The sequence below is a fragment of the Crocodylus porosus genome, unplaced genomic scaffold (assembly GCF_001723895.1).
Source record: "Crocodylus porosus isolate Cpor-Errol unplaced genomic scaffold, CroPor_comp1, whole genome shotgun sequence".
Lineage (NCBI taxonomy): Eukaryota > Metazoa > Chordata > Crocodylia > Crocodylidae > Crocodylus > Crocodylus porosus.
Genome location: NW_017728950.1, coordinates 20143346 through 20155948, shown reverse-complemented (window position 1 = coordinate 20155948; position 12603 = coordinate 20143346). Strand labels below are relative to the sequence as shown.

Here is a 12603-nt window from a genome sequence, read left to right as displayed (position 1 = left end):
CAAAATGTGACACAGAGACACGAAGTGAGCAAATGCTGTTGGAAAAATGGTGCCGATGGAAAAATGGTGCCGATAGACTTGCTCGACGCAGGGTTGCCACAAACCTTCAATTTGTAAAAAACGTAATATCTGCGAAGCACAATAAAGCAAAGCGCAATAAAACGAGGTATGCCTGTACTACATTTACTGTAGTTCTTTATTACATTAAGACATGAAGGCTTTTAACAGGGCCCATGCCTCACTTTTTCCATTTTATCTGTGCACTGACTGAAGTTCAGATTGTGCAAGAAATGCAGAAATTGATTGTAAAACTTAAGATAAGAAATGCCATTTTTTATTACATACGGCATGCACTCAAGTAAAACATGCACCTTGTTTATGCAAGGCAACAAAAAAAAAGGGTGTGGCTGGGAAAAAGAAAAGCTGTCTACTGCCAATGGCTACAGAGCCCAGCATGTAGCATGTGCAGTTTTATTTTCACTTGCCCCAGCAGAGAGGTTCAGACATTACCATGTTTTCTTGATTATAAGGCACCATCATTTCCAGCAGCTGAATTTGGGGGGAAAGGTGCATGGTATATGCAAAAAATAAGGGGAGGGAGCATATATGTGTGTACGGGGGGGGCGCTGCAAAGGAAGCACAGACAGCTTTTTAAGGGAGAAAAATTAAGACAGAGCTATATGATGGCATTAAAATTTTGGCATGTTATAAGCAACAGGGGAAAAAAGATTTTCCAAACTATAAATAGAAAACTGTTCAAAAATAACTTTTTAACTGTGAGGGGTAGCGGAGAACTGGAACAGGTTACCTAGAGAAATTGTGGAAGTGCCATCCTTGGAAACTGTTAAGAGCAGGTTGCGCAAAAATATGAATGTAATGATCCATGAAACCAGTTACCTTATCAAAGAAGGAAATTGAAAGCAAATCATGCCAAGCAACCTTAATAAATCCATAGCGTTTGCTCATGGTAACCTCTTCCTTTCCAGATGTATTGTTAATAGCCTGTTTGATTATTTACTCTAGTAACTTCCCAGTTGTTGAAGTCAGGCTGACCAATCTATAACTTCCCAGGTTTGTCCTTTTTCCTCCCTTCAGAGATAGGCACTCCATTATTCCTTTTCCAGTACATAGGTAAATTCTGTCAGGACCAACTAGTATATTTAATTCAAATTGTCAAAAGCAGTCTGTAGCCATTCCCTGTACTTCATTTATATTAATTTTGTTAGTTGTCTGGTTGCAGTTGAAGACTGAGGAAAAGTAATCATTGAGCAGTTATGCCGCCTTTGCATTTTCTGGGGTTTCCTCACAAATTTAGATCTCACTCTGACAAATGACTCTGCTTGAGGTGCCTTTTTGGTTTCAGTTGTGCTCTGCATAAATTCGTAAGGACTACGTGTGTGGAACCATTTCAGTGATCTACCCTGCATATTTGTATTTAGAACAATTTTTCCTTTTTGCAGTTTTTGCTACTAAAACTTTGGGTCATAATTTTGGAATCTTCTGGGAGTAAAAAACATATACAACAAGAAACTCAGGTGTACCCCAACACTGAAAATGATTTGAAAGAACAGCATTGTCTCTACTTGGTTCTTTGTCATAAAGAAGATTTTAAAAATAAAGGGAAACTTTCATTTGCTATTCCAACAGGGTCAAGTACAGGGTGGTCTGCGATCAGGGATTCGCATAGCCCAAGGGTCATATTTCCGTATCACGCTTCTGAAATCAATCCCTGTCCAAGTAGATGGAGAGCCCTGGATCCAGCCACCAGGCCAGATCATCATTTCTGCTGCAGGACCAAAGGTACAAATACAAGCTTGCCTTGACCATTTACTTTTTCTGTATTAAAATGTGAATTAAAGCAGTCTCGTTTTTCTTTTATTTTTCTTTTGTTTTGATCCTTAGAATAAAAACTTTCACAAATCATGTGTGTGTGTATGTCTCTCCGTGTTTTGATGGTCCAGGAATTATGCAAAAAGTAAGGGTATTTTTTTGGTGATTACTGTTGATCCACTAAAAGTTTAGTTGGAAGCAATGTTAGACAAGCTTTTGGGTACTAAGGGCTGCTATAGACATGTGGGGAGGCTGCTCTGACGTGCTGGAAATCCAGCATGTCAGAGCGGACTCAATTAATCAAGTCTGCTAGAGCACAGAAATTGACGTGCTCTGGCAGCCTTCTGCATCGCGTGTATCAGCATCCCCGTACATCTCCATGCTGACAAAATGGTGGTGGGGCGCTTTGAAATAAACATGGTCAATGTGTTTTAGGCCAAAGCAGCTGCTGCCATTTTTCCAGCCTGGGGATGCTGATGCATGTGACACGCAGGCACTTTTTTAATTAGCGTGGCTTGCTAATTAAATCACCCGGTGCTGCATCCCAAAACGCACGTAAAAATATCCAAAGTGCTCTTCTTCAGAACTGTTCAGGTTCTGAATGATTCTGGGCAGACCAGAATGACCGCCTGCCTACCTGATGCAGGATACTTTGGGCCTGAAAGCTTGTCTAACATTGGGAGAGATGTTAGTCCTATAAAACTAGCAGCTTGTCCTATGAAAAATATCACCTACAAATCTTTCTTACTTGTTGGAGGAGTCTCTTCCAGTTTCCTTGACCATGGGAACAGGGTTTGTTTTGATGTTTATAAGTGGACTGCCTGAATAACTTGTCTCAGCTCTGATACAAACAGTTTTAGTTAAAACATGGCAGGGTGCTGTCCATACACAAGACTAAGCCGTACTTCAGACTGGTCAAGGCACTATTAAACATGTTAGTGGTTAAACGGATCCATGACGCTAGTTTTGTTGGTATAGGTTTTCATGATAAATATCCACCATGGAATGCTCATCAAACAATGGCACTCCGTTGATTTGTTCCCTAAAAATTATATATACAATACCACTTCTGTCCTACTGCAGCTGGCAAAGTGGAGAAATTAGGATATGTGTTGGGAGAGTAAGGAGGAAAAAGGAAAAGGAGATGAGGAGCTGGGTAAGAGAACAGAGTGTGCAAGTGCACAGAATTCTGTCCCCCCTCCCGCCCCGCCTTCCCAATTTTGTGACTTGACTTAGATCTGCAACTGGCAATTATTAAAGCTTACAGCTAACTTTTTAAAAATAAAAGTAAGCTTAAAGTGAGGTATTTATCTTTAGACATGTAAACTCATGCCAAGGCTAGATTGCTTTTTAACAAACAGGGAATTTGAAAGCTGTATTTATGCTTGTTATATGTTCACTCCTAATTGTGCATGCAACCCTTCACAGTTTGCTGGACAGAGGACAAAGCACCAGCCACCAAGGTTTTAATATTTCTGCTGACATTGAAATGGAGAAATGAGTATTTTGCTAATTGGCTATTGGTTTAATGGAGCACGTGTCCACACAAATGAGGCCACGTTCGCAAGTTCCTGCCCAGAAATTCCTTGAAAGGTAGCTTAAAATTACTGCCGGAATCTGCTACTACCAAAAATCTTGGAAATCCTATGATATTCCAAGCGTTCCATGTGTCCAAATCAATATACTTTTTAGGGGGAACCAGTTGTCCAGATTGTGCCTCACTTGCACAAAAAAAAAAAAAAAAATCCCCCAAAATCTTTCCTTCCATATTCTATAATTTAAGGTCACTGAACAGAAAATATATTACATGCACTGTGTTTGTACCTGGAAGCTTATCTAGTGCATCTCCCAACTACATAATTGTTCCAACAAAAATTACCAAAAACTGGTCCAGTAAACGTTCCCAGATATCTTGCTGTTTGTTTATTCTCCAGACCATCACAGCTAAACAGCAGAAGACTACTTAGCCACACAAAACATTTACACCTGCGTTTAAATAAGATAACGTTACCTAATCTGAAGGAATGTTACTTTCAAAAAGATCAAAGATAAAATTCTAGTACTGTTGATTTAAACCTGTTGAGTTTTCTTCTGCCTCCTTCACCATGGGGTAGCCATTTGCTAAGTTCAAATGTTATTAATTGCTGCCTTCCCAGTTAGTGATGATATACTGTAATAATAACTAGAGCAGCTGCCTATCTGTTCCTGATCCTAGTAAAGTTGGAGTGTTGTAGCTGTGATGATTCAGGAAATAGGAAAGAGGCAGTCTTTTGTGATAATCTTTTATTGGCCCAACTTCATAGTTGGAAGAGATGTATATGCAGTTGGTCCAAATAAATGATGTCACCAAATTAAAAAAAAATCCTTGCTTCTTGCCTGTTTCTGGCGTCATTTACATTGGTGTGTGGGCCTACCAGTATAAGTTCTATAGCAAAATATCTGTACTTCTGTCCACACTCTGTGTTAAATATAGGAGGTTTGAAAAAAGGTTAGTGTGACTTTATAGTACATTCAAAGTGCACAGTTTTGATCATTTGCTTTTATTGCTAAATGTCTTAAGCTTTCTCCAAACTCTTTTTAAAGGTCCATATGTTGAAAAAATCCAAGCAGAAGCAGAAAAAAGTTGGAAGCATGAGAGAGGCAAGAACTGATAGTGTGTCAATCACAGAAGAGGGACGCTAAGCTGAGAAGATTTTTATAGAGCAAATACTGTTTGCCTGCTGCAGGGAACATGAACCTATCCTGGAAAAGTATGTTCAGAGGAGTGGTAAAGAAAGGTTGCTTTATGAAACCACCAGTTTATTGTGTGTTGAAAGTAATGTGTTCTGCTCTGTCTGTCTGTCTGTCTGTCTCTCCCTCCTAGCTCCTAGGTACATGGGTAAAATGCATCTAATTTATGTACCACTATGTTTGCCTTTGGTAACTTTTCCATGACCTATTGCCCAATTTTTGGAGTGTGTGTAGCTGATAATCACAGATTGAGATCTTCCTAATTACTTTTGCAAAAATTCATTATTTTTTAAGAAGATTTCAGCCTTTTAAAAAATGTTTCCATAGATAAATCACTGTTTCCAAACAAAAAAATGATAAGATACTATCATCTCCTTGAGTTAAGCCAGATAAGTCAGAGTTGCTGCTACTTTACGATTATAAGTTATTCACATTTGAAGTATAACATTAGTGGTCCCTACAAAAAATGCCCCATGTACAGAGCAGAGAAAATCTGCTTAAATGCATGAGTCAAAATGATTTAAGATGGTTTATCTGCACATTTTTGTTAGACAGTGTGATTGGTGGTGAAGGGCCAAACCATCTTTAACCGTTTCAGAATGATTCCACTTCTTCCAGACTGTCCTGTCAAAGACTTCTTAAAATGAGAGAGAACACTGCTGAAATTTAACAGCTCAAGTCAGTGGGATCAAAATTACCTCAGTAACATTCATAGACAAAAGACACTTTTTGGAGTCTGTCTTTTTTTTTCCACTACTGACCACATTACTTTTGGTGACTCATTACTCCTTGCATGTCTATACTTTTGTAGTTTCAAACTCGTATCCTTTTTTGAAATAAGTTATGACTACTTTCAAAGTAGCTCCAAAAAAACATAGAAGATTCACTAGTAATTTGGGGAGTGACTGTCATCTCACTGAAATACTTAGTGATAGGCAGGCATTAAACTGAAATAGTAACTAAATTGACTGAGCTGTTTTGTGGTGTGCACCTTTACTAAGACTATCTGTGGCAATTTGGGCACAGTGTTGGTAGAATTTATTTTTTTTACCAGGTTACTTCAGATTCCTGAGATTGTGTCTAGAAAGTAGAGAAAGTAGCATTCCCAAGAACTGCTCTTGTCTGCAGGTTGGTAAAATGGATTGGCTTTTGGAAGGATGGAGAAAAGGCAGAAAAAAGTACTGTTATCTCAACTGGAATATCCCAGCCACACTGACCCCAAACATCCCCTTTTCTTAGCTTCACTCCCAGGTGGACGCACTGGGGAGGTTGAGGTGGTGCAAGTGGTGGGATTTGAAGTGGTGCACTTGATGCTGGAATATGTAAAATGTTATATATTTAAAATGGCCACTGACCTGATCTGCAAGTATTATCAGAGTTTTAGCCATGATTTCAAAAAATGTCTTTTATGGCTGTAACGTATGTCTTGCTTAATATAGCATTTACAACTGATGGTAATTTTACTACATTGATATTGGTGGATTGCTGTGAATCATTTTGTCAAAACAGCATTATATAAGATGGCTTTATTGAATTTTTTTTCACAATAAGACTTTGTGATTTTTAGCGGGGTGAAAACAGTTGGCTTACATCACTCACTCATGAAAACATGTTCTGCCATTGGGTGATGTGCAGCAAGTCCCTCCTAGCGGGTCCCTCAGTTACACTGTCAGGATAACTCACAATACAAGCTGCAAGGGTCTATAGTGACCTGAAATTTTTAGCCAGGAGTACTAGTTAGAAAATTGAAGAACAGTGATCTAAGAATTCAGTGCCACCATGTGTTGGCTTTATCTCTGTAAAGCTAATTTTAGTTGGTAAACTTCCATCAAGTTTTGGCTGTTAGAATGGACCACAACTGCTAACATAAAATTAAAAAAAAAAAAGTGTGTGTGTGTGGGGGTGGGAAATAATGTCCTGGAACTAAAACTGATGCAAGACTCTGACAATAATGAACTAAACCCTAAACAAAGAATGAACTAAAATGGATGCTTGCACATTAAAATGCAACTCTCTCTACAAACTTATATAATGATGTTTCTTGAACGAGTAGATTATATACTTAGTCCAGATGCTATTAATTCCCAAGCGTTTATACATGTTTGCTCTTTACCTAGTAGCCCATCTCTCTGCTATATAAATATAGTCATAGCTATAAATAAATAAATAAACACCCCAATTTGGAAAAAAACTAGAAAAAACCAACTGTGGTAACACTTATATAACTGTTTAAGACTTGCTATTTAGTACAGCATGCAGCATGGCTGCTTTAAAATGTACCTTTTGTTACTCTAGTGCCTGCCATATACGTTATATATATTTCCAGTTTTCTTTATAATTGAATTGAGTGGTTTTCGATAAATGCAGTTTGACACTTGACAATGTAATTCCTTTTGGTCTATAATACAGGTAACTTTCCCACTGCTACATCGTAAATGTGCCTCTTCCCATCTTTTGCAGGGAATGTCTTCATGCTTCCTTTGTCTCCCTACCCCTTCTGCTGAACCTGGTAACAGTGGTGCTTGTTAGTGCCAGTGTTAATTATTATATCTAATTGGAAAAACGGTTCAGCAGTTGGGCTGCAACCATCTCTTCATTTCCCCTTAAATCCTCTTAACAGATCTAAAGTTGAAAAGTCTTTCAGTTATTAACTAACTAGCTTAAATTCATACTGGCAAGATTAGATTCCAGATTGCCTTACCATTATTTTTACATGTATTTTGCACATATTTTTGTTTAGTATGGGGCAAATTTTCCTTTTTAGTATTTGTCAATAAGGAAAAGATTTTGCAGACTTACAGAAGCACTTTCAGTTTAAAAATAAAACGGGTCTATAGAATGCAGTTTAAAGTTTTCAAGATTTTTTTTGATTGTGATACTCGAGAGCTTCCACTTAATTTATATTTTTTTTTAACTGCTCTGCCAGGGAAAAGGAGAGGAAATGAATAACTTGTTGAAATGCATATTTATATCTGACTGAAAGTTCATGTAAACTTTAAACACTTAAATTGGCTGGTATTTTATGAATGAGTTTGTTAGACTCATTTTATAGTCCATAAGATTCATTTTAAATTTGTTTAATGTTGACAGCTATTCATTTGGCACTTGGTGTAATGAGGAGTCAAAGGTGTTTGCTTACCTGACCAATCTGATGCATGCTCTTGGACTGACAATGTAGTTATACTGAGCAGTGGCATAACTAGGGTGCTGATTTAGGGAAGGGTGGGAAAAAAGTCTGCTGCAGTCATGATTGCACTCTGTGCCCTAGGCACCCAGCCACATCATTACTTTGCTGATATTGAACAGAAAATGTAGTGGTTTTAATAGAAATTGTTAACATTGCTTCTAAATGTACAGTTAGGCCAACAATGTCATTGTTTACATAATGGTGATTCTTGATTGTAAGCATCCTGATCAGTAGAAATAATGCACTGCCACATGTTTTGATAGCATTGTTTCTGATTCGGTCATAAATAAAGGCAGGGCTGTCCAACTGATAGCTCTTGGGGTCTATATGCAACCCACAAGAGACCTGTGGGCCTATACAGCTGCCTCTCCCACTGCCATGTAACAGGGGAGGTCCCAGGGGGCCCACATGCTGCATGTACTATCCATGTATAATGGGCCAGGGAGCCATGTACCACCAATGTAGCACGTGTTGTGGTCCAGGGGTGGGACATACTCTACCTGTGCAGCTACAATGCAGTGTGTGTGTTTGGGGGGAAGGGGAAGAACGGGACATCCCAGGAAGCTGTGTACTGTCAGCCCTGCCTGCAGAGTGTGTGTGTGTGTGTGTGTGTGTGTGGATGGAGGGGAATCCCTGGAGCCTGCCCGCAGAGCATTTGGCGTGTGTGGTCCCCAACTATGCCAGTGTTGAACAACCTTGAATTAAGGAAATAGTTGCCCTTGTGGTTCAGGCACCTAAGTGCAACCTTTCAGAAAGATCTGAGTGGATTTTGACTTTTCTGCTCTTCTACTTTTAGAAGAGATTTTGTACTAATACAAGTGTTGGATTTAACATTTTTCCCTAAATAATGGGTTTATTTTCGGTAAAAAAAAATTATTTATAAGATGGTTTTATAAACTGTTATGTTGTTGAAAAAGTCTTTCTGAACTTTTGAAAGAATGTATATAGCTATTAAAAATGGTATTCCAAAGGAGATAACTATTTTTTTAATGAGGGTAGTGAAAGTGATAACTCCACTCCCTTAATTCCTCTGTGTTTTGCAACATTCTCTTGCTAATTGAAAGAAAACTGATTCTCAGAAGGTGTGGCTTCATTTACATTCAGTTGCTCTGTGTTTTTAATTTATTTGGTAGCAATTCAGAATATAAACACCTGTGTAGAGGTTTAACTTCACCAAGTAAAGTCCTACAGATGAAAGGTTAAAAATCCTGTGATTGGGCATAAAAATATAACAATTGTGGATGTTGTTAAATTTCCATAATCAGTTTAGATCCGATTTGTTTTGTCTAAGGGGCCAATCGGGCACCAGTTGCTTCCAAAACTAGCTTTCAGTTGATCCAAATGCACACAAGTAAGACTACAAATACTATGGCTGCTCTTTTCCTCTGTACTGTAAAGTGTCTAAACAGAGTAACAAGTAGTGCCTAAGAAATTAATGAGCACTGAGTACAAATAGTTTATTGGAAAATAGAAGCTTTCTTACTATAAAACCAAATCCTTGGGTGGGAGGTGGGGTCTGCATCACTGAGGTAATTGGTTAATTTGCAATTTTGGAAAGCACACTATCCAAAAATCTTTTAATTGGAAATTGCTTTTTGTCTCTAAACCATGTTGCTTGGTCCAAGTGTAACCAGGATGAATTTCTTGGGGAAGGGAATTGTAAAATTGAAAGTAAAGCAGCACATACCATGGAATTTGCTAAAAAGTTTGGGTGCCATAAAATCTGTGATGTGCTTAACTGTAGTCTGAGCATACTTAATTAACACAAATAACTATGTGAATATATGTGCCAATTTCAAGCAGCCAATTTCACTGGAATAGTTCTTCAAGTACCTGGTTTCTAAAACATTGTTTGTTATATTTAAAGATGCCTTCAATCATTTCTTTTGAATGTTCTAACATACTGAACCAGCTTCTACCAACAAGTAAAGCTAAACTGGCCATTGAATAGTTCAGCTGTTGCATAGTGCTTTTTTGTGTGTGCATCTGCCTAATAACTCAGTATAACCACCACTAAAGTGGTTGAATACTATTACTACATTGCGTGCCTCAAACTAATAATGTACATCATACAAGTTTACTAGTGGCTTGATTTTAAAATAAGGTTTAATGGTATAACTAGTTTGTGGTAGTCTTCCTTGCAAACCACTATGTGGTAATCTGTTTCTCTGAATTAGTGTTCCTGAAATGTTGTAATTGTAAAAAATAATTTATGAAAGGTGGACTTTTATTGTATATTTAAACATTCCGTTTGTCCTCAAAGTATGTTCTTTGAATAATCGTGTATATATTTTTGCAATATGCCTGTGTTTGATTGTACATTTTGCACTGACTAGAATTTGTTATCTAAGTATAATTTGTGAGTACCAGAGATCTATATGTAGAGTACATATATACCTGTGACAAATATAATCAGTAATTTCTGTTCTGCTCTTGATGCATCTGTGTATTTTTTTTCAATGTGCTGCAGTGTAATTATGAAAGAAGACTTCATTTTGTTTTACTTTCCTTTCAAGACATTGCTTAACCGAGTATTTTGGAGTATCATGTTGTACTACAAAGTTGGGGGGTTTTTTTGTAGCAGTATTGTTCCTCTTAGGCCTGAATTTTACAACACTGACAAGAAACTGTAGTGGATGTGTTTATAAATACTCTTCTGTAATAAGTATCATAGTTTCCTCACTGATCACCTTGCTATTAGCCAGTTTCCATTCCAGTTTTAACCCTGCAACCGTGAAGCACTGCTATGTTTTTAGCTTATCCTGTACTATATTCTTTCATCTTTTTTCAATTTAACATTTTAGCTGCTTGTATATGTGTTAGCACTCTGAAATTTGTTTAAGATTCCATTTATGAGATGCAAGGATTTTTGTGGGTGATATTTGTGAACCAACTACATAGTTGGAACAAACTTATATGAACTTCTGGGCATGTGGTATTCAAAAGCTTGCCTGAATCTATCCAAACCATGTGATTGGTCCAGTAAAAGATACTACCCACAAAAATCCCTGCCTTGCATGTTTCCTGGACCATCACAGCTACAGCATCACTTCAGTACTACCTAAGTTGCCATTTTAAAATTAAGATTCATTTTAGCAATGATACAGAGCAGGGTGGTTCAACTGTTGGCTACAAATGACCAACTCTCAGGATCATCATAAATTCCAGGTTATTAGACTGAGTGCAGAATTTAATAAAACCACAAATCCAAGGGTTATGAGGGGTGCTGGTCTCTTTAAATACATACACACGTGTAGCAGCTGGAACAGAGCACTGGTGTTGGGTATACCTCTCCAGAGCGTTGGAGTCTGCTGTCGATGCCAGTCAAGGTTTCCTCCAAGGGAGTGTAGTCTCCAGAAGGGAGTTGCCGGCTGGTCCTTCTGGTTGGACAGCTCGGGTGCTGATTAGGTTGAAGATGAGAAGGGCACCACTGGGGGTCACACTTCACTGCCTTTTATCGCTGTCTGGCAGACTTCAGTGATCCCCCAGTCCTTGGGCTTACCCAATCTAGGAGTCTCTGACCCTCATGGGACACTCCTGGATGGCAGCTGTCAGTCATCAGGGCTCTTGCCTGCTGGTACGTGCAGTTTCAGCGGTCTACTCTGAAATGTTGACTAATTCACCATGGGCATGAATAGGGGCTCTGGGAGTAGTCGATCAGGTGGCATTCAGTCTCAGGAACTGGTCCCTGGCATTGATTAACTCAAACTGGAGACTTTGTTGGATGGACAGTGGAGTTAAAGGAGTTCCTGCTGCTGACACTGATACCTTCCTCCTGTCAGTCTGCAGCTCGGAGGTGTTCATTGCCACTCGTTAACTTTTAACTGCAGCTGGTTACACCTATTACTCAGTCACTCTGTTATTCCAACTTGCTCCCATTCATTCAGGAAACCAGCCCCACTACAGAGAAAAAGCAACAATTCAATTCCAGCACTTAAAATTACAATCCAAGTGCACTCTTTAACAATGGTTCTAGAATCATGGAAGTCGGGTGGGAAGGGACCTTGTAGATCTTCAAGACCGACCCCCTGCCTGGGCGGGAGAAAAACTGGGCTCAGATGAGTCCATCCAGGTAGGCATCAAGCCTCTTCTTAAAGACCCCCAGGGTAGGAGCCAGAACTACTTCCCTTGGAAGTTGGTTCCAGAATCCTAGCTGCCCTGACCGTGAAGTAGTTCTTACAGATGTCTAATCTAAACCTCCTCTCCAACAACTTGTGGCCGTTATTCCTTGTTATGCCAGGGGGTGCTAGGGGAAACAAGGTCTTTCCCAAACCCTTCTGGTCCCCCCCAGTGAGTTTATAGACCATCACCAGGTCCCCCCTCAGCCTTCGCTTGTGAAGGCTGAACAGGTTCCGGTCCCGCAGTCTCTCATTGTAGGGTCTGCCCTGTTGTCCCCGGATCATGTGGGTGGCCCTCCTCTGGACCCTCTCAATGTTGTCCACATCCCTCCTGAAGTGGTGTGCACAGAACTGGACACAGTACTCCAGCTGTGGCCTGACCAGTGTCGCGTAGAAGGGGAGGATCACCTCCTCAGCCCTGCTAAAGATGCACCTGTGGATGCATGACAAGGTCTAGTTAGCCCTGCCAACTGTGACCTCACATTGTCGGCCCATGTTCATCTTGGAGTTAATGATGACTCCAAGATCCCTTTCTGCTTCCATGCTCTCAAGGGAGTTTCCCATGTTATAAGTGTGCTTCTGGTTACTACTGCCCAAGTGCAGCACCCTGCACTTGTCAATATTGAAACGCATCCTGTTTTTGTTAGCTCACCCCTGTAACCTGTCCAGGTCTTGCTACAGTCTTTCCCTCCCTACTAGTGTGCTCATCTCACCCCAAATTTCGGTATCATCAGCAAA

The 12603-nt window shown here is 39.4% G+C and overlaps 1 protein-coding gene across 1 annotated transcript in view; it reads left to right on the top strand.

Annotated features, from left to right (window-relative positions):
• Positions 1-10184, top strand: part of DGKQ (diacylglycerol kinase theta) — a 113451-nt gene extending 103267 nt beyond the window's left edge. The window contains exons 21-22 of the mRNA XM_019555213.1: positions 1648-1800; positions 4414-10184. Of these exons, the coding sequence (XP_019410758.1) occupies positions 1648-1800; positions 4414-4512 (252 nt within the window). The 3' untranslated portion in view covers positions 4513-10184. The remainder of the gene's footprint in view (positions 1-1647; positions 1801-4413) is intronic.
• The last annotated feature ends 2419 nt before the right edge of the window (positions 10185-12603 follow it).